Source organism: Oreochromis aureus, linkage group 13 (assembly GCF_013358895.1).
Source record: "Oreochromis aureus strain Israel breed Guangdong linkage group 13, ZZ_aureus, whole genome shotgun sequence".
In the NCBI taxonomy this organism is placed as follows: Eukaryota; Metazoa; Chordata; class Actinopteri; order Cichliformes; family Cichlidae; genus Oreochromis; species Oreochromis aureus.
In genome coordinates this window covers 35,337,747-35,364,400 of record NC_052954.1, presented here as the reverse complement: position 1 = coordinate 35,364,400, position 26,654 = coordinate 35,337,747, and the positions used below count along the sequence as shown (strand labels likewise).

The 26,654-nt window shown below is 45.1% G+C and overlaps 1 protein-coding gene across 1 annotated transcript; it reads right to left on the bottom strand.

The window, feature by feature from the left end:
* Position 1: 1 nt before the first annotated feature.
* Positions 2–25,885, bottom strand: ppp2r5d (protein phosphatase 2, regulatory subunit B', delta). The gene is made up of 17 exons (XM_039621834.1): positions 25,095–25,885; positions 22,138–22,218; positions 20,541–20,715; positions 20,028–20,227; positions 19,832–19,942; positions 18,478–18,570; positions 18,268–18,398; positions 6,203–6,262; positions 6,005–6,113; positions 5,872–5,925; positions 5,068–5,238; positions 4,291–4,418; positions 3,592–3,693; positions 3,443–3,515; positions 2,920–2,967; positions 2,687–2,797; positions 2–301 (listed from the first exon to the last, which is right to left on the bottom strand). The coding sequence occupies exons 1-17, from the start codon at positions 25,119–25,121 to the stop codon at positions 164–166; spliced, it is 1,812 nt and encodes a 603-aa protein (XP_039477768.1). The 5' UTR covers positions 25,122–25,885; the 3' UTR covers positions 2–163.
* Positions 25,886–26,654: the final 769 nt, after the last annotated feature.

Below are 26,654 nucleotides of genomic sequence, written 5' to 3'. Positions count from 1 at the left end.
CTTTTTTTTTTTTTTTTTTCGTTTTTTTTTGCGTGAACGCGGTGGCGTCAGCTTCGCCTTAGTCTGACCCGGGACCAGGCTCTCCACGACGGCATCAACTTCCTCCCCAGAGAGACGGACGCAAGGGGACGGAGTTGGGATTAGGAGGGGCCGCCTCCTCCGGTCAGAGAGCCTCCTGATTGGCCGTCAGGTACTCTTCAGCTCGCTTGTGAGCCTCCAGAGCTTTGATGGTGTAGACGTCCTGCGGCAGCTCCGACTTCCTCCTCATCAGGACCTTATCCTTCTTTAGATCCTTCAGACCCTGCACACACACACACACACACACACACGCACGCACGCACGCACGCACGCACACACACACGCACACACACACGCACACACACACACACACACACGCACACACACACGCACACACACGCACACACGCAAACAAACACGCACACACACACAAAGATTCAGTGATTAAAAATATTCCACACACTCTCTGAAACTGAACCAATATTAATCTTGGTCGACGTTAATTTAGAAATTACTAATTTTGTTTTTGTATTTTTGAAGATTTCAAAATAAAAGTCAAGTAAATTTAAATGTGTTCCAAAATAAAAACAAATGTACCAATAAAAATATTCTCTGGGGTTTAAATGTTTTTCTTTTTATATTTAAAGTAAAATGTCAGACAAGAGAAAAAAAATTCTAAAAATGATTTTTTACATTATTTTGTACAGATTCAAACATTAAAATGTAAAATTACAGGAAATCTTTAACAATAAGTTTCATAATATTCATATTCATGTAATTTTTAAATTAACAATACTTAATGATGTAATTATAACCAGTGTTGGGACTAACGCGTTATTAAGTAACGCGTTACAGTAACTACGTTATTATTGTGGTAACGAGCACGGTAACTAGTTATTATGCCAAAACCAGGAACGCGTTACTCGTTACTGGGATTTAGATAGGCTCGTTACTCGTTACTTCGTGTGGTGGATATCACGGAGCTTCCACAGATTCAGTAACATTAGCAAGTGGTGGAGGCCAGCAGGTGGATGAAGGAAAAGGGAGGCAAGAGGAGAGACCCGAAGCGAGTTTATTTTCTTGCTGACTTTTTCATACTGCGTGCTAGCTAGCATGACTGAGTTTCTATACAGCTGGGTGGGTGCTATGTTACTGATGTTGAACTTTATTTTGTTCATACGGTTAATTATTAGAGTTTCCAACCGTCCCGTAAAAAACAGAATCGTCTGGTATTCAGAGAAAATATTACGCGTTTCGTATTGAGGTGAAAAGGAACACAGTTTGTCCCGGACTTCAGCTACAATGAAAAAGACAAAGCTGAAGCTGCACAGCTGCCTCTTCTTCTCTCATTCTCTCCTCTCCTGTTTCTACTTCAGTCATGAAACTGATCAATGATCAGCTGATCGGCTTTTCTCTCTTGTTTATTTATCGCCCACTTTGCGCCAGAAAGAGGAAACCAGCGGATGTCGCGTTAAACAACAGCAGCACATTTGATCAGCTGATGTTTGCTGGAGCCACAGCTGTAAAGCTGCTGGTCATGATATTGGTTTGTATATGTGGTGAGAGGGAAACATGAAGATGAAACCAGGAGATGTCCTTACTGAATCATCAGAGCTGAACAGGTGATGGAGAAACAGGTTTACCTTTTAGGTGACATGAATGAGTTGAAGGGAAGTTATGAGCTGTTTCTGAGAGACAAATAACACCAGGATCCTTTTCTAAGTATCTGACAGCTGGTAACTGTGCAGGGGCGGATCTAGCAAAGTGTTGCCAGGGGGGCAGGTAGGGCATAACAGGGAAAGGGGGGCACAAAGAAATACTTTTCTTTCTTATTCTCATTTAAAATGTCTCGCTTTTAATAAATAATTATCTGAGTCTTACAACAAACGATTAATAGATTGATACATATATACCATCAGAACAGTGTACATCACTGTCACAACAGTGTTTATTTTCATTCAAAGGCTTTATGATTTTTCCTATAATGGTGGGCCGGTCTCTAGTCAAGATGCCCGGGACGATTTTTTTTTAACCCAGTCCAGCCCTGTATGCAGCTCATCTGCAGTCTGGTGTTACCTACATCTTCCTATTCAGAAGGCAGAATTTCCAAGTTCTGAGTACAATCAAAAGCACCACGACTGCAGTTTTTGTGTTGGATGTAAAAAGCAGGCTAGAATCATGGCGGCGGTCAACGACAGTCCAGGCGTGGGATTTCTCTCGTGGAAATGTGCACATTATTTTTTCCTTTCTATTGGTAGGTGGCACAGTGCACTTGTGGCAAGTAAGCAAGCTAGAAGACTGGCACTCTGGCTGGGTATCCAGTTACGGAAGCAACACATTAACAAGAGAAGTCTGAGTAAAACCAAAGTTACTTTCCCTAGTAACTACTTACTTTGAAAGTAACGAGTAACTTGAAGTAACTGAGTTACTTTTGATGGAAGTAACTAGTAATGTAACTAAGTTACTAATTTAAAGTAACTTACCCAACACTGATTATAACTAATAATTATTAATGACTTTGATGTCAAAGAGTTTGGAATCAAACTGTTGTCACATCAAACACGAAGCCACGGAGAAAATGTCACGCCAGAATATTAAAGCATTTTGTCTGCGAGGATGTGAGTGAGATCACTCTGTGTCTTTGTGTGTGCGTGTGTGTGCGTGCTACCTGCGATGCCTCGCTCTCCACAGTCTTCTTCAGCAGCTGAATGTCTTCGGCTGTTGGCGTCTCTGTCTCCATCGAGTACACGGCGACGTTGCTGTTACTATACACCGTGTACTGCACACGTGCACACACACACACACACACACACACACACACACACACACACACGTGTTACAGGGCGCCCTGAGCCTCATGGATCGTAACATACATACATTAATTAGACACTGGGAGCTGACCTCTTCTTGTGGGTGGAGTCCTGGGCGTAGGGGGTGGAGCTTACTGCTCTGTAAGTAAAGAGAGACACATAATGTTAATGGGGGAGGAATCCTGATGACCTCTGACCCACATTTCATCTAGAGACCCGGGGACAGAGCTGAATAATCTGCAGATCGATCAAACAGAAATCGTCCACAGAGTGAAATCAGTGGGCAGTTATCTTGATCAATACTGTGATCAGGTTTAAAGAGGACATGAAACACTACAGTGAACAGCCACTTCCTGCTACAGACACACAGTATGTCCTGGTTTAACATGAACTCACTGCTGCAGCACAAAGTGCTCCCCTCACACTGATGGGTAGTTTCCTCCCAGGTATCGTCCTGTCACTATTTAGCTAACCAACCAACCAATCACATGACGTCACACTGACAGACGATGGCTTCGGTTTTAAAACATTAGCAGTTGTTTCTTAAAGCCAGCGTCCCTGTCACATCTGCAGGGCTCAGTGTGCAGCGTTTCACGTCCCCGTGCGTGCTGTACCTGAGGGTTCTGCCGAGCCAGCTCCTCGATCTTGTGCCAAACCTCCTCCCGCTCCTTCAGCTTGTACTTCTCCCTGCAGGAGACGCACACAGTGAGAAAGAGGAGCAGAGGAAGAGGAGCCGAAAGCTGTGTGAATCCCAGAGTCGTACTTTTGTTTCTCGGCCTTGTACTGCTGCGTGCAGTCGTCAAACAGCTTCTGGTTCATCTCCATGAAGAGCTTCAGGGCGTTGTAGATTAGGCCATGGATCGTCCTGAGGAGGATAGAGGAGGAGGAAGATCAGTGTGGAAACAACAGGACAGTGTGAGCTGCAGCGAGAACAAACAGGAACCAAGACTGTTTGTTTTCATTTGTTTATGTTTTATTCATGTGTACCGTCTGTGACGGAGGCGGGACTGTGATGGTCTCACCGTCACACTGAACTCTGTGGGCGGGGTCAGAGGGAGTGTTTTGGTCAGTTCCTGTTTTAAATGAAAGGCTCGCTGCACCATTGAAATGTGCTCGATTGATGATTTCTAAACTTATTTTTACGACTGTATGAGAAAACCATCAGGAGTCACACACACTCCTGTGATGTCACTCCTGACGACCCTGCAGGACATCATTGATCTCACAGGACAGAAAACGAGCGCAGGCACCTCAAGCAGCTTCCTGCGCTCACGCCCTCATGCTGATCCTCCAAAGTTCAGCTGTCATTGGCTGACTCACTCTCTGCAGGCTCAGTATTGATCTGCACACTCGTTACGTCAGCGCTCCTGCTGTCTTTGTCAGGACACCGCTGACTGGCTAACAAAGATGTGGGCAGAGCTGATCAGTGGTTTGTGTGTGTGTGTGTGTGTGTGTGTGTTACTTGTTCCAGTGGCTCTTGGAGTTCTTGTAGAGTGCAGGGAACATGATAGGAAGGATCTTGGCGGCGTTGTCACTGATCAGACTCATGATGTACTCGTTGTTCCAGTAATACAGCGCTCTCTCTGCCACCTGCACACACACACACACACACCTGTGTAGGTAAAAGCTGAGCTGCAGTAACTGGGAGCTCTGGTCTGATCTGGACTCGGATTAGAAGCCCGCTGTGTAGTCCTGCTGTGATGTCACACATTTTTACAAAAGCTGACATTCAGAGGAAATGACATGTTCACGTTTACATGGATCATCACAAACACGACTGAACACCTTTTCGACCAATCACATTCATTCCCTCTAATCTGATCCCACGTGTCCATCATCAGGCTGCGGGGACAGGAAGCTGTCATGTTTCACAGAAACAAACAGCAGCACTGAGCGTGCTCAGACACAACATCGTTCACTGGATCCGACTTCCCGCTGAAGGCTGTGCTCTCCGTGCCCGGTTCAGACCCAGCACCCCAGCGTTACTGAGCACTTTATCCGCCGCACATCTCAGAGTCACTGGTAAAGCCAACACGCATGTGTTTGGACTGCGGAGGAAGCCGCACAGACAGGAAGAGCCACAACCACAAGCAGCCTTGCTGCTGCGAGGCTAACCACTGCGCTGCCACGCCGACATGCTTCCACCCTCAGTGAGCTGGAATTAGAGAGCCCAGGCGCACAACTGGCACCATGGCAAACAGCTAACAGAAGCCCTGGTCCAGGTTCTGGTTTCTGGTACCTGGAAGTGCGGGCTGGAGACACACTTGGCGAGCTGTCTGAAGAGCGGCTCCTGGACTTTGACGAACTCGGACGGCTCGATGACGTCCAGAATCTCCTCCAGCTCGTTCAGGAACATCACCTCCTTCGGACTGTGAGTCTTTGGCCAGAACTTCAGCAGACCCATGATCACCTGGAGGGGTCAAAGGTCAGTGTGTTACAAAAGTTTAGTTACAGCGATCATAACTGCAGCTCTCCAAGCATGACGATTCAGTCGCTGAGCTTCAATGTGATGAAGAGCGGCTCTGACTAAACTAAGTGTAAATGGCGCCCGGCGTGCAGGACACCTGCAGCCAGGAATCGAACCGCCAACCTTTCGATTAGTAGCTGACCTGCTCCGCCCATAATTATGACATCATCAGATCAGCAGGGCCGAATCGTGCCACATGGATAAAGTTTGTTTGCTTGTTTTCTGGGTTAAATCTGCTCTGCCTCCTCAGCCTTTAACTTTGATGTCTGATTGGCTGATCAAACGTGCACATGGTGTCCACATGCACAATTTTTTAAGTGTTTGTGACATTTCTGCGTCAGCGTGAGTTTATGCCGACAATCTGAACTTCCTGTTTCGGCAGGCTTGGACTCCATAGCGACCAGTGAGGCCGGTGCAGAGTTGAACATCCTGCCGGGCTGAAGGCGCTCTGAGGTGTTTCGATGCGCGCTTCAGTGCATGACCATGTATTTTTTTATCATGCGGGTATTTCTGTGCGTGTGGTGCTGCAGAAACCCAGGGTTGTCATGGAAACAGGCTCAGCAGGGCGGTACTCACAGGTTCGGTCAGGCCGCTGTCCTTCTCCAGGAACTGGACCACGCAGTAGGCCAGCTGAGGACAAACAGACAGACGCAGTCAGCACAGACACACGGACGCTACAGACGAACTGACGGACAGGGCGACCTCTGACCTGTGGGTGGTACACGCTTAGAGACTTCACTTTGTGCAGAGGCAGCAGAACCCGGATCAGGAACATCTTGTGTTCTTCTTTGAGAGGCAGCGCGAAGCCGTTAATGATGCTGAGACACACAGAGGGGGGGGGTCACTGAGGTCAGAGGTCACAGGGTGTGTGTGTGTGTGTGTGCGTGTGTGTGTGTGTGTGTGTTACCTGCCCAGGATCTCCAGCAGCTCAGCGATCCCGTTGTGATGTTCCGTCTCATAGATGAACCTGCAGGTGGAGCACGTCATTTAAAACATTTAAAACAACAGAGCTGACTAACACAACACTCAACATTAAAATAAAATCAGAAAATCCAATCGTCTGTGAGGATGTCAAATACCAATGTTTTTTTAATAAAGACTTAAATGTGTGCAGGTGTGGAAAGGTAGCTTTTTCCACAGATCTGCTGTTACTGCCGCAAAAGCTCCGTCACCTCCGTTAGGTGAGCTCAGAGCTCTCACAGGTGCCAGTCTGTTAAAAAGTAGCAATACAATCGTAAAATCAATTCTAAGGTGAACACAGAGAAGATGAAGGAGTGATGTGTTCATGCATGCATGTTCTTTTTTTTTTTTTTTTTTTTTTTTTTTTGCCTGTCCCGTTTGGTTCTTTTGCCATCAGAATTATTGTCTAAAGGCGAAGAAAGATGCCCAACGGATTTACTTTACCAAATTGACCATCCCAGCCTTGCTGTATTGGTCTATTTGATTCACCTTTTATTGTTTATTTTATTTTCACTTGCTGAATACGGGACAGACTTGACTGGGGGAAAGAAAGGAGAGAAAGAAACAGGAAAGAAAAACAGCCGAGAAGAGGGACGGGGAAAAAGGGCAACAAACAAAAACCAACAGAATAAGCAGACAAAAAATACATATATTAATCACCTGGATCATCACAATGATCTATGGGAATATGACAGTAAATACTAAATATTAAACATTATTGTGCAGCACGTGAGATCGACAGCACACAGTGTGCTTTGAGGTAAGAGCCAAAAAGGGTGTAGTTTGTGTGTGTGATCACCCGTGTGTACACCTGTGAGCATGAACGCGCTTGTTTTTAAAAGGTTCCTTCATGTAATGATCTGCTAGAGGGTGTGGGGGGGCCACTGCCCCGTCCTCCAGGGCATGAAGCAGGTATGGAGGAGATCAAAACTCCAGACATCCAGAGGCCCCCAGAACACAAGAGACCAAGGAAGACCAACATAGGGGCAGCCGCACCACTATCCCAGAAAGAGCTGAGGAGAGTCCCAGATGAGGGGTCACTCAGCAACTGCGGAGCAGAAGCCAGGGGGGGTTGCAGTGACGTGCCCATGAGCTCCGCCGGCAGCCAGCTGTGCCAGAGTGACCGAGCCCCAGGCCGAGAGGCCGAGGGCACCCCACCCCCGAAGGGGCCCGAGCGAGCCCCAGGCTCCAGGCCCCGACAAACAGCCACCAGGAGTGAGCCGGTGTGTACCTGGGCGCCCATCCCCGGACACAAAGAACCACCAACGCACTGATGTCTGAGGGCGTCCGCCACTGGCAGGGGGAGTGGTGGGGGGAGATAGGCCTCCAAACCTTGGAGGGCCTGAGATGTCCCCAGAGAGGTGGCGTCTGATACCCAACCTGACATATAGACACAGACATACAGGCACACACAGATAAAACATCCATTCCCACCCTCATGCTCTCATAAGCAATTACTCAGCACTCATCCAACGTGGAGACAGACATAAAGAGACGCTGTACACACAATCACACTCCCCAAGCGTACTCTAAGAACCGGGTCTAGGTACCCTTGCCCTGGGGGGAAACTGCACCCAGACCCAGGTGGTGTTACCCTTTTCCCTGCGGTGGGGAGAAGCAGACCGCCCGACTCCGCAGCAGCAGGGAGGCCCCACATTCCAGACCCCAGTCGGACGGCCAACTCCTCCTCCTAGCCCCCGCTCCAGCAGGCCGCAGAGAACGGGGTGTGTGAAGACTCAAACCTCCTCCACCCGCTCATATGTAGTGTTGATGCATGTGTGTTCTAAGGTGCATTTAAAACCCAGGAGGGCATGGAGCTACCTGCCAGAGCAGCAGGTAAGCACATAGCCCCTCCTGCTAGCCCTCAATGTCTACGTGTATTTAAAATTGAGAGGTGGGCAACGACGCCAGGGGTGAGGTGTACACCCTGATGGTAATTTGGATTCTGTGTGGCGTGCCCACCCCAAGATCCTATATGTATGTGTAATGAGAGTGTGAGTAATGTGAATGTCTAAGTTGTGAGATAAAATTGAGGCAGAGGCAGCCAGAAGGGGACAGAGGGGGGGGATGCCTCCTCTGCACCCTGGTGACACACCCCTACCCCAAGGCCCTGCATGTGTGGGTAATTGTGGTGGAGCGGGAAGAGGGAGGCAGCCGGAGATGGGGAGGGAAGGAAGGGAGGGGCAAGTGACCCCTCCCTGGGGCCAGCTCCTCTGCTGACCCCAGTAGGCACCCCCATACTCTGCAACCCGCCAGGGAAAGGGGGCCCAGGCCCATCCGGACCGGGGCCCAGTGCAGCAGCGCCGCCCGGCCCTGCCCCAGAGCCCGGGACAGCCCACCCGACCCCACCACAGAGAAAACTGCACCCACCCCATCATCCACTCATCTTCCAGACTACACAAGACAATAGACGCCCAGGCTGAGATCTTCCTCCACCTCTCCTGTATCTCCACCTCCTGCAGAGAGAGTTCCTGAAGAGAGGAAAGCTCCTGCAAGATGTAACAGCCTCCCCCACCAGTTGAAGAGCCCCCCAGGTGGCTCGATGCACTGGTGGCACCCTGCGCCAGGGCTGGGCCCCCATACACCCACCCGCCCACAACCCCGGCAACACACCAACCAGGACCCAGCCCCTGAGGCCCGGCCAGGGCCCCAGCCCAGAGACAGGCGCCCCAGAACCTCACGCCCGTCCCGGACACACCCAGTGGCAGCCAGGCTACCAGGTCAGTAACCCACGTCCGTCAGCACAGACCCTCCCTAGCCCCGCTGCACGCAGCCACGAGGAAACCGTCACCTAAGAGCCAACAGACCCCTTAATTGGCCATGACCGCTACCCGGGTTGAGCCCCCAAGGAAGATGCTCCTGGGAACCCCCGACACCTAAGCCTGTCCCTACCCCACACCCATCACAACAGTGAAGGTGGGACCAAACTATGACCCCCACCCCACTAGGTGATGGAGCTGATCAAAGGAGCCCAGAGCAATTGATCTGATGTGGTGGCAGAGGCTGTATCAAGACTAATGTAATCTAATAGATAATTTCTATATTGGTTAGAATTAAGATTATTTTTATTTTTCCAGTTCATGAGGACTGTTTTCTTGGCTATGCATAGGGCAGTGAAAACCATATGGGCGATATTCCTTTCTGTAGTGACTAGAGCTGGGCGATATGACCCAAAATTCATATCTCGATATTTTTTTAAAGCCATAAAGTAAGAACAAAAAGAGAGTTCTTAGTCAAAGCTGTGTCCCAGATGTCACACAGGCACTTTTATTAACATACAGCATAGATGTACATGAAAAAAACTACTCAAAAATAAATTATGAGCATTTATTAAATAATGATGCTCTATAAATAAAATAAAACTATGTTGTTTTGTGCATAATAAAGAGCTCACAATTGTGCAGTCAAAATGTAAACTAACAGACGCTGAGCATAATAACAAAGACAGATTTCACAGCTGCTCTGTTCCCAACTTCTACTGCGTGACTGACAGCCTGGAGTTTGAAATCCGCTTCGTAACCATGTCTCTGAACAGGAGCCATTTATGGTCCTTATACACACACAATACGGTAATATTACGTTGAAGCACAGTACGTATCACTCCGCGAGGCTCCTCGGTAGCTGTAATGCTCCGACAATCCATCAAGCGGTGCGGCTCCGTAGCTTAGCGAAGTCGAACTAAAACATTTATTGACAGATTGCTGAGCGCTGTGTATCACATAAAATCGGTTCGTGGTCATCAAGCACAACCAGAATTCATACAAAAGGCGCGCAGTCAACTTTTGAGAAAATGAAAGGATTTCAGGCCGTGCATGGCGTTAGTGTGGCTAGCTCGTTAGCGTGGTTAGCTCGTTTTCACGTTGACGCCGTCCAGCCCCACGCACGGGGCGATGCGCAGTAACTCATTAACGGAGATTTGCCTTGTCCATCTTGTCGCTGCCTGCAGGTGAAGCGATGGGGGAGGAGGGGGAGTTGTGTTCAGTGAAGGAGAGGCGAGGTCGAGTAACGTTGCGTAAAGACAAAAGTGGACGAAAGAGAGGCAAACTTGCGGCTCCGCAACTATAATTATAACGTAACATAGACGATATCGATATAAAGGATACTGTCACATCTTATATCTCGTATAAAAATATATCGATATTTTTAAAAAACTCGATATATCGCCCAGCTCTAGTAGTGACATTATCTAAGCTGCCCAACAAACACACTAAAGGGGAAGTTGGAATGTTACATTTCAGACACTTTGATAAGTCTTCACATATCTCACGCCAAAACTTCTGAACTGGTGGACAGAACCAAAGAGCGTGGATATACAGGGAGTGCAGAATTATTAGGCAAATGAGTATTTTGTCCACATCATCCTCTTCATGCATGTTGTCTTACTCCAAGCTGTATAGGCTCGAAAGCCTACTACCAATTAAGCATATTAGGTGATGTGCATCTCTGTAATGAGAAGGGTGTGGTCTAATGACATCAACACCCTATATCAGGTGTGCATAATTATTAGGCAACTTCCTTTCCTTTGGCAAAATGGGTCAAAAGAAGGACTTGACAGGCTCAGAAAAGTCAAAAATAGTGAGATATCTTGCAGAGGATGCAGCAGTCTTAAAATTGCAAAGCTTCTGAAGCGTGATCATCGAACAATCAAGCGTTTCATTCAAAATAGTCAACAGGGTCGCAAGAAGCGTGTGGAAAAACCAAGGCGCAAAATAACTGCCCATGAACTGAGAAAAGTCAAGCGTGCAGCTGCCAAGATGCCACTTGCCACCAGTTTGGCCATATTTCAGAGCTGCAACATCACTGGAGTGCCCAAAAGCACAAGGTGTGCAATACTCAGAGACATGGCCAAGGTAAGAAAGGCTGAAAGACGACCACCACTGAACAAGACACACAAGCTGAAACGTCAAGACTGGGCCAAGAAATATCTCAAGACTGATTTTTCTAAGGTTTTATGGACTGATGAAATGAGAGTGAGTCTTGATGGGCCAGATGGATGGGCCCGTGGCTGGATTGGTAAAGGGCAGAGAGCTCCAGTCCCACTCAGACGCCAGCAAGGTGGAGGTGGAGTACTGGTTTGGGCTGGTATCATCAAAGATGAGCTTGTGGGGCCTTTTCGGGTTGAGGATGGAGTCAAGCTCAACTCCCAGTCCTACTGCCAGTTTCTGGAAGACACCTTCTTCAAGCAGTGGTACAGGAAGAAGTCTGCATCCTTCAAGAAAACATGATTTTCATGCAGGACAATGCTCCATCACACGCGTCCAAGTACTCCACAGCGTGGCTGGCAAGAAAGGGTATAAAAGAAGAAAAACTAATGACATGGCCTCCTTGTTCACCTGATCTGAACCCCATTGAGAACCTGTGGTCCATCATCAAATGTGAGATTTACAAGGAGGGAAAACAGTACACCTCTCTGAACAGTGTCTGGGAGGCTGTGGTTGCTGCTGCACTAATGTTGATGGTGAACAGATCAAAACACTGACAGAATCCATGGATGGCAGGCTTTTGAGTGTCCTTGCAAAGAAAGGTGGCTATATTGGTCGCTGATTTGTTTTTGTTTTGTTTTTGAATGTCAGAAATGTATATTTGTGAATGTGGAGATGTTATATTGGTTTCACTGGTAAAAATAAATAATTGAAATGGGTATATATTTGTTTTTGTTAAGTTGCCTAATAATTATGCACAGTAATAGTCACCTGCACACACAGATATCCCCCTAAAATAGCTAAAACTAAAAACAAACTAAAAACTACTTCCAAAAACATTCAGCTTTGATATTAATGAGTTTTTTGGGTTCATTGAGAACATGGTTGTTGTTCAATAATAAAATTATTCCTCAAAAATACAGCTTGCCTAATAATTCTGCACTCCCTGTAATTGTCCGGTGAATTGGTTTGGCAGTGTGAGCAGTTGTTGGTAGACGTAAAGCCCATCTTGAACATCCGATGACCTGTATAGTGCACTCTATGTAGTATTTTGTATTGAATTAATTGAAGACTGGGATTTCTAATTAGATGAAAGGTTTTTAAGCAAATCTGAGACGAGAAGTTTTGGTCTAAGCTGATCGATAAATCCGCTTCCCATTTTGCAATAGGAAGTGATATTGATTCATCTGTTTTAGAAAGCATTCTGTATATTTTGGATAGTAATTTGGGGGTTTTAAGAGTAAGAAATTGAACCACACTTGGTGGTGTTTGTAATTCAACTTGACCTGGATTAAATCTCTTTTTTACTATGGATTTAATTTGTTGATATTCTAAAAATCTTTTCTTGTTGATCCCATATTGTGTAACTAGTCTGTCAAATGAAATAAATTCCGTTCCTTCTAGTATATGTTCTAAATATTTGATTCCTTTACCACTCCAATCTGAAAAGTTTATCATATTATTGTTTTGTAAAATGTCAGGGTTGTTCCAGATAGGTGTACGTTTGCATGGGATTAATGAAGACAACTTCAGAAACTCCCACCATGCTGTCAGAGAAGAGCTGATGTTGATGCTTTTGAAGCATTCATGTCGTTGGATGTTTGAGCTGATAAATGGTAGATCTGAAATCTCTAGATTATTGCAAAGTGCTTGTTCTACATCTAGCCAAGGTTCATCTAAGAGGGTATGTTTTTGCCATCCTGAGATAAACTGAAGCCTGTTGGCTAAGAAGTAGTGCTGAAAGTTAGGTAGTTCTAATCCTCCTTTATCCTTGGTCTTTTGTAGTGTTTTTAAGCTTATACGTGGGGGTTTGTCTTTCCAAAGGAATTTGGACATATATGAATCTAGAGATCTGAACCAATCTTGTGGCGGTTTAGTTGGGATCATTGAGAATAAATAATTTATTTTTGGTAATACCATCATTTTTATAGCGGCAACCCTTCCCATGAGTGATATGGGTAGACATTTCCACCTAGCCAGATCACCTTCTACTTTCTTTAAAAGTGGGATATGGTTTAATTTAGTTAGATCTGCAAGCTTTCCAACAACGTTCTGTAAAAAACTGGTGCCAGAATCGTCCAGAATTCTTTGTAGAATTCTGCAGGAAAGCCGTCTGGACCTGGAGCCTTATTATTGGGCATGCTTATCAGGGCTTCCTGGAGTTCACCTGGTGTCAGTGGTGAATCCAGTGCCATTGCTTGACTGTCTAATAATTTTGGAAGAGTTATGTTGTCTAAAAACTGATCAATTTCCTTTTTAGATGGGTTTATTTGTGGTGAATACAACGTTTTATAGAAATCCCTGAAAATGTTTATTTGTTTTGGTTCATATATTGTGTTCCCAGATGAATCTTGAACAGCACATATAGTTGTTTTTTCTTTCTTTATTTTTAGCTGGTTTGCTAGAAATTGACTGGATTTATTACTATGTTCATAATTTTGTAAGCGTAGTCTTTGTACTAAGAATTTTGTTTTTTTATCAATTATCTCATTTAATTCTAGTTTTGTTTTGCGTATTTTGTTCAGTGTTTCCTGATCTTGGTGTGACACGTAGGCTTCTTCTAGGGATTTGATGGTTTTTTTCTAATTCCTGAATATTTTTGTTTTCTTTTTTCTTTTTATGTGATGAGAAAGAAATTATTTTACCTCTCATCACAGCTTTCCTGCTTCCCATAGAACAGATGCTGAAGTTCCGGAGTGTCATTAAAGTCTAAATATAGAGTCCATTCTTTTTAAAATATTTAATAAAGTCTTCATCTTTAAGCAGTGATGTATTAAATCTCCAGTTTTTACTTGGCGTAGTATTATTCTTGTGCATTAGTGTTAAAGATACAGGAGCATGATCGCTGACAGCTATAGGGTGAATCTCAGTGTCTGAAATGTCACTCAGCAGTGAGCTGCTGACCAAAAAAAATAATCCAGACGAGAGTAGGAGTGATGAACATGTGAGAAAAAAGTATATTCCTTACTGGTGGGGTGAAGGGAGCGCCATGCATCGCAAAGACCAAAGTCGCTCATATACTGTTTGATTATATTTGATTACTGCCAGTTACGCTGAGTTCCTGCTGTGTTGAGCCTATCCATTTCTTCATTTAGTCCCAGGTTGAGGTCGCCTCCAAGAACAAGTGTGCCATCTAAGTGTTCAGAGAGTGCACTGAAAAAACCGTGAAAGAATGAGGGATCATCAACATTTGGACCATATACACTTACAATACATAGCTTTTTATCAAGTATAGATAGTTTAATGATTAAGAATCTGCCCTCTGGATCTATAACTGTATCGAGTACTGTGAAATTAATTTTTTTATGGATTAAAATTGCTACTCCCCTTTGTCTAGAGTTATAACAAGCTGAGAACACATTAGGAAACTCAGGTGTTTTAAGTTCATTCGAACCTCTAAGAGGTCTGTGGGTCTCTTGTAAAAGGACAACATCTGCCTGTAGTTTTTGAGTTGGTTAAATATTTTAACCTCTTTTCTCTGGAGCCAGCTCCATTTACATTCCATGTAACGAATCTTAGTGCGCCCATAGATGTCTGTGTATAACTAGGGGTGTGTGCTGTGTGTGTCGCTTAGACAGGTGGAGAGAATACATCACTTGTTCATAAATAAAGAGACGGAGAGAGAGAAGAAATGTGTGGCGAGATGCTCCTTGAGTCTGACTATGTGTGTGTGCATATTTACTAATATGAGTACGCTTGGCTTAAGTGTGTGTATCCTGTAGGTCTGTGTGCGCTGTCTGACTGATGTAAATGTGCTGCCGTTGAGCGCATGACTGTGTGTGATCGTGCTGTGCGTATGTGTCGAAATAAAGGATGTTATTTGTGGATGAGTGTGGAAGCAGGTGATCGAAGCAGTGAAAGAAAGAAAAAAGAAAGAAAGAAACCAAGGACAAGGGTGAGCAGCATAAAAACAAGAGGGGGAAAAGTGAGAAAAAAAATGAGAAGAAAAAAACCCGGAAACATTCCAATCAAACCACTGACGGAGAGTGACGGTGTTCATTCTGCTATGATATCACACTTAAGATGCGATTTGATATTAGTAAGTTAAACAGATGTTAATGGAAGTTAGTGTGAGTGGATGGGGAAAGGGTGTAGCAGATTCTTATCTGGTGTGAAGTTAATACAGCCACGGAGTGATGTCGGGGTCACGGTGGACATGCATGCATGTTCGATACCTGTGAAGCCCAGCACGATAAGGCTTCAGCTTGGCTCTGATGAAACCAGCCCAGCAACACAACCGTAAGGAGCCAAATGACTCGAGTGTCAGAAGACTCGCTTAAGAGGTCAAACTTAAAGCCTGTGACGTCGGTCTTTCTGTCATTAAGATTTAACAAACGTATCCTCATCCAGGGCTTAATTGCTAAGACAGTTTAGCTCAGGCTCCTGTGGATCTCTGCTGTTCAGCCGAATGGGCACACACACACATCAGCAAAGAGGTAATATACACAGTGAAAAAAGAAGTGGGCCCAGAATGGACCCTGAGGTACTCCAAAAGTGAGAGGTGCTGATGTAGAAGAACAGTCTCCCACAAGTACAGAGAAACCTCTGCTGGTGAGGCATGAACCTCGTCAGAAGTGGCTTTGATTGGAGCTTGGTGTTCTAGACGAGGCAGAAGGACGTCAAAGGCAGCAGACGAGTCTAGAAGCACGAAAACTGCCAGAGTCAACGTCTGAAAGCAGATCATTAAGAAGCAAAGAGCAGTCTATGTGATCTAGAACCTGACTCAAACTCTACCACACATTATATAAACTTAGAAACGACTGTGTCTGTGACAGAGATGGTCATTTAGATATAGGTCTGTAATTAGAAAGAACAGCTTCTTTTCATAAGACACTGCACAACAGCGTGTTTATAGGTAGCTGCAGCACAACCAAGTGCAAAAGAACTGTTTATCAGAGCTAGAATAGTTGGTCCCAGTCAAAGGTCACTTTAAAAAGGCGAGGTCTCAAAGATAGCTTTGTTGGGATGAGGTACAGATGGGCCTGCTTCTGCCTGAGGTGACAACAGTCCAGGACAGACCACAGCCCGACCAGCATCACAGCAGGGATTAGCCACTGAATTAGAAACGTTAAAAAGAAACTGAGGCCTGTGACTGTTATTAGAAACAATATCTGAGAAGTAAACAGACTGCTGACAAACAGTCACAGAGATTTCTAACAAGACCTGGAGCTTGTCCTTTTCCACTTTCTCTCAGCACGTCTTAGAGCGCTGGTCGACTCACCAACAAGGCCTGACAGGATGGTTTAGTCCATTTGGTTATAAAAGGGGCAAAAAATACAGCCAATACAGCAGTGCAGGGAAATACGGTCCTCGGTAGTCAAGCTTGCGTGGAAGTCCAAAAGTCATAGTTTTTAAAAGCAGTGAGAAAATCTGCAACACTTGAAGGACTATGTGCACACGTCTCACAGAGGACGCTAGCTTTATTGCAGAGCTGGGGCTGAAAACAGGAAACAGTCTGATATACCCGTGTCACATCCAGACAACAGCAGACCCAACTCCAACCTGCCGCAGCTTGAAAGATCTGCCGAGACCTGACAACAGTGAGAACTGGATGTAAATATGAAAGCTAGTCCAGTGCAGAGGTCTGCAGGGACCTAAAAAACGAACAGCCGGGTGAAAGAAGTTCGGAAAAAGGAGCAGACTCACCAGCATGAAGCCACGTCGCAGTTAAACACAGAAAGTCCAAGTCCGGGACAGAAAAAAAAGTCCCTGAGAAGGAAAGTTTTGTTAGCTAGTGATCTAGTATTCAACAGAGCCATTTGGATCGTTGCACGCTGAGGCCGCGTCCCGTTCCAGCGGGACCACCTCCACAGTCCCACATCCCCCACCATGTGTGGGATGCTCCATGATGGCCGGTGAAGCAATTGGCCTGAATTCCACAGATACCCCAACAGTTTCCAAGTGTCGAAAACCATCACCCCAAGGGCGACGATCAGAGGTTTCAGGTGAGTTCTGACCCGCACTGGCACACCTCCCCGCTCCTCCTCTGGCATCTTCTGGGGAGAGAACGCTGGGTAACCAGCGTAATTTCCACGTACATACGGCTGCTTTGACTGGTAAATTGTTGGATTATCTTGGTCACTGTCAAACTGGGATTTAGATGTGTTTGGTGATCATAGGTGGTTACAGCATCTGAACCAAAAACAGGACGACTGCACAGTACACAGAGCAGCTGCAGCTCACTTTGCTCTAATCTCTACTCCGAGGATCACATTCAACCAAACAGCCCAAAGCTCGGTCCTCCAGCTGTGTCTGCAGTGTCTGTATATCACAAACACAAAATACCAGAACCTGGGATAAAATTTTTAACCTCAGTGACAGCCGTGCTACTTTGGCTCCGGCTCACAGGAAAAACCCTGTAATGTATGGAAGTGTGGACTTAGTGCAGCCAAATTTCCCAGAATGCATTTCGTCCAAAACTCAAACACAGCAATGGCGGAGTAGAGCGGCTAAAAGGTTTGAAACATGACTGTTTCTGTGACACAAAAAAACCCTTTAAGATATTTTCAGGCGAGAATGTAGCTGTGTAACCTTCAAATATCTGGGAAACATTTTGCCCGGGAACAAAACCAGATGTTAATACGTGGAGATCCTGAAGGCGGCTCCAACAATGATCAGATTATATTTTAAACATTTGTTCAGTTCTCTTCCAAACCCCAGCAGCTGTCTGTTGTAAGTTTGAGTGTTTACTAAAATAAAAGCGTTCTAACATCTCACCTGTTTGTTTTTATTCAGGCATACATGTGTACTATGTTTATTAAGAGAAGCTTGTGATTCTGTCATGTAGTGATTGAGTTTAACTGTATGAGGCTTATTAGACATTATGAAACAGATGATACGCAAAAGTGAATTTTGCCAAAGGACTTTAAAAAAGTATCTTTTTTTTCTTAAAGAAATCTACTACATCACGTGGAATTGTTTTATGTCATCTGTCATTTTGTATTGCAAATATTGTAGAACAATCGCACTGTGTTCTCTGGAAGTCTTGACTCCCGTGTGACATTACGAAGTACGGACCTGCGTACTTCAGTACTGACAAACAGCCCGTGGTTCTGTCTGAATCTGTGGGTCCGAGTCTGTGGATTCTGACCTGTAGAAGATGTTGTTGATCTGGCGTCGGATGTAGGCGCGGAGGCCAAGGAACTTGCCGTAGATCCGGTGCAGGATGGTCTTCAGGAAGTCTCTCTCTCGGGGATCCTCGCTGTCAAACAGCTCCAGCAGCTTCAACACAATTCAACGAGTCAGAGGCCCACAGGTCACACCTGAACTCTGACACCAACACTAACAGCTGACTTCTTACCAACAGTACAAACTTTTGGTCGATGTATTTTTTGGCGATGTTCGGCTGGAAGTCCGGAGATTCCAGGAAGCGAAGGAAGAACTCATACACAAGCTGTGAAACACACACACACACACACACACACACACACACACACACACACACACACACACGTTGGGTTTTGGACAAAAAACAGGTCATGTTCTGACAGGTGGAGCTTTGACAAAGACCAGGATGTTCAGCCTCACAGCAGGAATAAACATGATCACAGCTGTTGTAAAAACTGATCATTTCACCATTCATAAGGATTTTTTGGATGGCGACACAGGGGGCTGTAGCTCCTTAGCCATCTGTGAAGGTTCTCAGTCATCGTAGTCTAAGGAGCTTAGGAAACAAAGCATCTGGACTTCTTTAAGTTTCATCCGAGAAGCTTCTTCAGTTCTACGGTCTACAGTGGCGAGTTGCAGGTTAAAGTCCCGTGTCATAAGCCCCGGCCTCTGTTCAAAGATGGACATAGATGCTTCTTTCACTCCTCTTTCAAACCATCTGTCTTCTTTGTCCACCATGCGGACATTGGTGTCCTCAGAGTGACCGTGTGTGAACTGTTTGGCGTCTCCAGTGTAGAGGCCTGAGCACTCCTCTCTGCACAGCTGTGTTGTTGAGTGTGTGTCTGTGGTACACTAGGACATCGTGCTGGGAGAAGACTGAGTGTCTCTGACAAACCTGAACTCCTGTTTGTCCTTCTGATTCTCCCTCGTTGGTGTCTGACCTTCGTTTCTGTGCAGCTTCGCTGATTACCACGTTTTAAGAGCCTCCTATACATCTGTAAGAATGAAAGGACACTCCCATATGGCTTAAACCTGCGACTCTCCACCAGTCGTTGTTAGAGCTGAAGAAGCTTCTTGGATGAAATCTGTTCAAGAAACTTGAAGACGTCCAGACACTTTTCTTTCCAGCTCCTCAGATTAGCTGCTAGCTGTTTGCTATCTTCATCTGAACTGGACCTGTGGACCGTGTTTATGCATTTTTAATGATATTATCTGACCAAGTGTTTCACTCATAGCCTGCTCAGATGTAACTCTCACTCTGTGCTCTCATTGGTCGGCGTTGAAGCTGGAACACTCTGCAGTGTCACTGATTGTGTTTATGGCCTGCTCACTGCTTCCTGTGTGGATGAGCTTAAGAAATCAGAGCAGCGTCCAGAGAGGAATTGATGTTTACCAAGCTCATGTCTGTGGTTCCCTCTCCTTCTTCGGTGCCATGTGATGCCTGGCTCTAGTTTTCTGAGGTTTCTGAGTGTCTGCTGATGGTTCTAGTTTTTAGCATTAGCTCATAAACGCTACAAACACTGCATCCTTTACCAGACAGGAAGTACCTGCAGGTGAGGCCACGCCGCCTCCAACGTGGGCTCGTCCTCCTCAGGGTCAAACTCGGCTCCGGTCGGGTTGGAGGACGGAGGAAGAGTGCGGAACACGTTGACTGAAAACTGAACAAAGTAAAAATAAAAGTTATTTTAATTAAAGAGTAACAAACCAGAAGTAGTTCTTCTGTGGTGGAGACCATCCTCTCACCATGATGACGGCCTCGGGGTAGATGGACTCGGTCACCACTTCACTGTTGTGCGTGATGTACTCCACCATCTCGTTAAGCCCCGCCCTTTTCACCTCCTTGTACTTGAGGTCGCTGAGGGGGTCACTGATGAAGTCGAAGAGGACGCAGCACTGACGCAGCTTCTGCACGAATAGATCCTCTCGCTCTATCGGTGGTGCGTCTGAGAGGGGAGGAGTCAGAAACAACCATACAACACGATGGTGGTGACATCATCAGTGATCTCACCAAATGTGATGAAGGTCCAGCCAATCAGAACCACCGACTGACAAAGCACACGTGCTACCATTGACATGCTTTACAGCCAATCACCTGGTTCTATTTACAGCCAGGGGATTCTACTGTCAGCTGATTCTACTGCTGCTGTCAGCTGAGACCCCTCCTGCAGCAGGTTTGAGTGATACTACCAGGTTTAATTATGGTTCAAGAGGAGTTTAACTTGGCTTTACATTAGGTTTAAGCTGGATCTTTGTTACCTTTGAGGGCGGGCAGCTTCTGTAACTCTCTATTTTTGGTCAGGCTGAAGCGGGACGAGCTCTGGCGGCGCTCTTTCTTCACCAGCTGAGGACCTCCGGAGTATTTGATCTTGTTGAGTTGGGTGGGAGGTGGCGTGCTGTTACTGGGACGCTTACTGCCGCTCTGCTGCTGGGACTGATAACACACACACACACAGGTTATAAAACAGGTTTCAGAGGAAACAGTGAGCACAGATTTAATTGTCTGTTTGTGTCGCCGATGTTAATGAACAAACACCAGCCATTCAATATCTGACTTGAATCTATTCTTCTTCATGGCATGGAAATTGCCGGAAGTTGATGCTGTTGTGTTAATAACAGAGAAAACCCAACAATCATGTCACCCTCTGTGAGCGAGCGCTTTGGTGCCAGTGGGAAGAAAGAACTCCCTTTTAACAGGAAGAAACCTCCAGGCTCAGGGAGGGGCGGGGCCATCTGAGAAACTGGTTGGGGTGAGGGGAGGAAGACAAGATAAAGACATGCTGTGGAAGAGAGCCAGAGATTAATAATGACTAATGATTCAGTGCAGAGAGGTCTATTAACACATGGTGAGTGAAGAAGAAACACCCAGTGGAACATGGGAATCCACCACCAGCCTACACCTATAGCAGCATAACTAACTTTAACTTTCTGTGACACAAAATAAACTTTTAAGATATTTTCAGACGAGAAAGTAGCTGTGTAAACTTCAAATATCTGCTCGGTTTATCAAGACATCGCATATTTGCAAAAGTGCTCCAACATTTTCGGAGACGTCTGTTACCCACCACCTCGATAGCTGACCGGGAGGTCAAGGGTCACTAGAGCCGGCGAGAACAGCGGACTCCCGGCACATCATTTTCAGACCACCTGCGGTCTTTGGCTACTGAGGTTAAACATGATATATAATCACTCAGATAACTTAAAAATGTTATTGTTTGGCTTTTTTCAGTGTTTTATTTGTTCGTGAGTAAATCAGTTTGGCTGAGATTAAAGTTATAGTTTTCACACAGCTGAATAAACGTCAAACAGAAAACTGATTAAACAGAAGTGTGAGACGGTCGAGAGTTTACTCCAGTGTCCTGTTATATTTTAGATAGCAAGGAGCAGACGGCCGAGTTTATTAAACTACACCGAGACAGCGGTGACGCAGATCTGAAGGCTAGACCGTCCATTTTCACAGTCGTTTACTTCCGGCCTTCTCGGTCTTTGGAGGCCCCAGTCCACGTAGACTGCGAAGGCCAGGTCCTGAGGAGGATGCGGCCCCTGAATTTGAACACAGCTACAGTGTCTGTCTCCTGAATCCAAACTGGCAGCTGGTTCCACAGAAGAGTGGCCTGACAACTGAAGGCAGGCTTTGACTCCACAGAAACTGATGAAGCTGCTGTATTTTAACCCTCTGTCTGTTTCTAGCAGGGATACCTGCAGCCTGCAGGGGGAGGACTCGAGTATATTTACTTTCACCTTTATTACTCTGCATATGTTTGTGAATCACTACAGGCAGAGCTTCAGCTCGACTTTTTAAAGTGGAACCTTTCATATCAGCTCCTCGCTGTCATGTGACCAAATCGGCACTCACCTCATCCAAGTTCTCCGGGGTCACATCCTTCCCGCTGCCGCTGCTGTTCTTCGTGCTGCTTTTGGCAGATTTGGTCGTTTCCTGTTCCCACACAGAGAAAAACATAAATCAGCTGATCTTGTTTTGATTTTTGTGACAACAAACTCACACCAGAGCTGAGGAAAATCAGCTGAGCTGAAACATGAAACCTTTACCGAGCACTGAGGAAGAGGAGGAAGCGCCACAGCCCGGCATTTTTGTTTCTGATCTGCATCAAACATTTGCAGTTATTGAATAAGCTGCTTCAGTCTGTCTGTGTGAGGCGTGATGATGTAACCCGTCAGCTGATCAGGTTAAGGTAACCCAGGTTACCCCCGGCAGGCTGACACTGACACCCAGGTGCTCAGACATCTCCTCACATAAAGAACGACTCCCAGTCTAGGGATACAGATTACCGATCGAACGCTGGTATCGATCAATACTCAGTATGGATCAGTGCAGCACAAACCTGAACTTATGTGAATGTGTGACTGCGTGAAGGCACGTGTGGGAGGGACTTCTGCTCGAGTCCCAACCAATCACAGCCACGTCCTCTTTATTGGACGCTCTGACTGCGTGCGGCACGTTCAGCCGGGATGTTAAAAATAATAAATGCTTTCCTCCAGCCAGCAGTCATGTGACCCATCCCAAAGAAATGCTGGCCAATCAGAGTTTCCGGTGTGTACGCTAAGACTCGATGAACACCGACCAGCGTTTCTCCTCCGAGTGAACCTGAGCAGCAGCACGGGCATCGCACTTTCACAGTTCTTATTTTGACTTTTTGATCCTAATTCAGGTTCCAGGGCGAGTTACTCGCCTCACTGTGCCGTGTTTCGATCTGTTTTTATGACTTTCAGTCTTTTTACGTCTTACTGTACGTCTTACACAAAATCATTCTAGATAGACTTTCACAATAAAGGCTGCGTGAGCCGCTCAAAGCTCCCTTTGCTCTTTGAGGTGTGCTCCCACAGGTGAACCGTCTCACCTGCTGAGCGATCCTTCATTCTCATTCTAACATATTTAACACGCGATCTCAGCCGCGTTTATCACAACAGCCATGTGCGCATCGCCACAGCGTGAGGACGTCTGCAGGCGTGTCACCAGCACACGGGATCAAACCCGAAGACAGGAAATCAGCACCGAGCCAAACGCTTTCAGCTTAAAAGTAGCTGATCTCTGCCAAAGTTTGATTTATTATCATCATCTTTTTAAATGATTTTCCATTTTTTAGTCTTCTAATATTTATTTATTTTTTAAAAAAAGTATTTTTATTTTTCATTAGGTTTTGTGTATTTTAGAGTTTTTATTTGTTTTTATATATTTACATGTTTCTGATTTTGAAGCTGTATATTTATGTTTTGGATGTCAAATTCTGATTTTGATCTTCTATGTTTCCAATTGTTTTATGGGGTTTTTTCCTTATAAATATATTTATATTTTTATACATACACTTTTCTGTTTTCATCTTTTCTTTTTTTTACTTTAAATGTTAATTTTATATGTTTTAGCTTTAATTTTTCTGTTTTTTGTTTTAACTGAATTTACTCATTTTTCTTTCACCCCAACCGGTCGCAGCAGATGGCCCCGCCCCTCCCTGAGCCTGGTTCTGCCGGAGGTTTCTTCCTGTTAAAAGGGAGTTTTTCCTTCCCACTGTCGCCAAAGTGCTTGCTCATAGGGGGTCATATGATTGTTGGGTTTTTCTCTGTATTTATTATTGTGCTATCTACTGTACAATATAAAGCGCCTTGAGGCGACTTTTGTTGTGATTTGGCGCTATATAAATAAAATTGAATTGAATTGAATTGAATTGAATTGAACTCATTTTGGGGTCAGATGTTATTTTTGATCTCATTTTGAAACTTTATTAATATTTTTAGGTTTAATTTAAGTCTTGTTTTTTGCTGTATTTTGCAGTTCTCTCATTTTTGCAAAGAATATTTTTTTAAAGATATTTAAATGGAATAAAAAATATTTGATCGTTTAAACGCGTTTTAAATACTCGTTGCTGTGTTTGTGTTTTTATTTTATTCTTTAATACTTTTCTCGCTCATGTTTAAAATGTATTAATTTTTTTGTGTGATTTATTGAGCGAGTCGTTTTCATTACATAAATGTGACTTCAAACCTGCTTTTGTAAAATTATTTTCAGTTTAAAGTCGCCGAAAAATACAATTTCGGACATCGGAAACAGCCGATTAATCAATTACTCACAGAGAGAAGATCATCAATAATCAATGACTGTGGCCGTTACTTATCAGCAGTTTTTCTCTTTTGGCTTTCTTGCTGCTCCGTTCAAGTTTACAGACTAAACAAATAATCGATAACAATCAGCAGAACCGAACATAAGTGCTGGGTTATAAACTGATCAGTTATCTGATCATTACGATCAATGATTGATCAGCTCTGAGCGCTGCATCATTAAACAAATCGCTTTAATCCGGTATTTCTCTGGGTGTGTGAGGTGAGCTCAGACTGCGCTGTGAGCCTAGGAATCGCAGCATCCAGCGGGACATCTACCGGTCATCCTGTAGTCTCAGTTAACGGCTAACCGCTTCTAGCGCCTCAGACCCTCTCCTTCACCCGAGCCCTGCATCAATAATTCAGGCACAGTCAGCGACTCTTTCCGGAGCTCCGGCAACAGAGCACGGCTAATCACGGTGGCCAGCTACACGCTAATATCCCTGCTAAGTGTGCGCTCAAACACTCAGCAGGTGTGCGGTTAAACGAAGCGTCTCCGCGGCGGGCGCCGAGCACAGACTCGCGGCTAGCCGTTAGCTTAGCGGTCCTCTGCTAGCTGGGCCCGAGCTAACAGCTAGCAGGTGAGCTAGCCATTAGCTCGGTGAAATAAAACGTCTGAAGTCTCCAGCAGCAGAAAAAACACCCGCCACACCGAATCTCAGTGGAAAAATGCCCCGGGCACGCCAGTGACGCGGATCTTACCTTTTCTTTCTTGGTTTTGTTCGGCATCTTGACCGCGTTGCGGGGCTTTTCCACGGAGATTCCCTGATGTTCCTCCCCGGGACTCAGACGCTGTCACTCGGTCTGTCTCAGCTCCCTGCGACCTTTCCCGAGCCGCCCAATCCGATTGGCTGCCGGCCTGGACGTCTGCCTAGTGATACGTGGAGTGATTTTTCTGATTGGCTGAGTTTTAGTATAACGGCGAGGGTGAGGCTGCAGGAAGGTGAGGAAGAACTGGAGTCTTCCCCAGCAACATAACACCTTCAACCTGATGATACCGAGCCCCGCGGACCGGAGCGAGCCAGAGAATCGCCAGAACCACCCGAGTCCCCCGCCTGTCCCCGATGCAGCGGCAGCAACATGTTATAATCACACAGACAGGAGCCCGAAGCTCAAAGTTCCAGCTGTACCCACTCACAGAATCAGAACCCAAGAACACATCTCAGCACCTGAAATCATACTTTTGATTCTTCAGCATGAATTTGTTGCAGCAACATGCCTAACCGGGGGAAGACCTCAGGGGAGACCCCGAACCCCCTCTTCTGGTCTGGGAGCGCCTCAAATTCCACAGGTGGACCCAGAGGTGTCGCTGAGGAGAAGATCTGGAGTCCCTGCTCAACCTGCTGCCACCGTCATCAGCGGAGGATAAAGGATGATGGATGATGGGTCGATGGATGGAGGCAGCAACATGTTTGAATTAAGCAGCTCCAGATGTTTTCAGCTGTGTGCTGCAGGCAGTTTTACTTGTAATATTCCTTCTTTAAAAAAAAACAAAAAAAAAACAAAACTTATGTCATTTATTCATTTTTTCATTTCTTTCATTTTCATGTTTTCCAAGTTTGGGTGTTCTTTTTTATTTTACATTTTAAATTTATTATTTTTTCATCTCCATATTTTTCAAGTATTAGAGTCATTCCATGAAAATGGCACAATTTGAGTCCCTCTCGTCTCTTATGGTGTATTTCATCTATTGGGTCACCAAACTTTCTATTTAAACAGCTTTACATATATATTGAAATGTACCCTTTAATACAGTGTAAAAAAATTGAACTAATTTTTATCTTTTTATGGGAAATAATACAGTTTTTTCATTTGACACCACCTATTTTGTCATGTCCCTCATGGCCTTGATGAAAGTTTACTTTGAAAATACCAAATAAAAATATTTAAAAAGTCAATAAATTTTGGTATCAACCTAAACATCTATTTGTGCTTTTTTGCTGTTATATTTGTTTTTTTCAAATTTAATTGTTAATTATTCATTAAAATCACAATTATTCCTGTACCTGACTAGCCCCTCAACCCCGTTACATGAATGATCCCACCGCCATCAATACAATGGTGTGACCCAGAATTCCATATACATCAGGAAGTGACATCACTGAAGTCTTTTGGACAACAGGACCACAGAGACAGGCAAGTTGCTCCATTCTTTTCCTTTATTTTAGTCATTTATCTTGTGATATTGTGGTCGTCAACCTCAATGACTCAACACCGTAACATGAAAAAAAGAAAACTATTACTTATGAAAAAGTTTTTTGT

Coding starts and splice junctions, on each gene's coding strand:
- ppp2r5d (XM_039621834.1), bottom strand. CDS start 25,121: ATGCCGAACAAAACCAAGAAAGAAAAG. Junction 5,239..5,871: donor ACAGCGGCCTGACCGAACCT/GTGAGTACCGCC, acceptor TGACCCCTCCAG/GTGATCATGGGTCTGCTGAA. Junction 4,419..5,067: donor TCTCCAGCCCGCACTTCCAG/GTACCAGAAACC, acceptor GTGTGTGTGCAG/GTGGCAGAGAGAGCGCTGTA.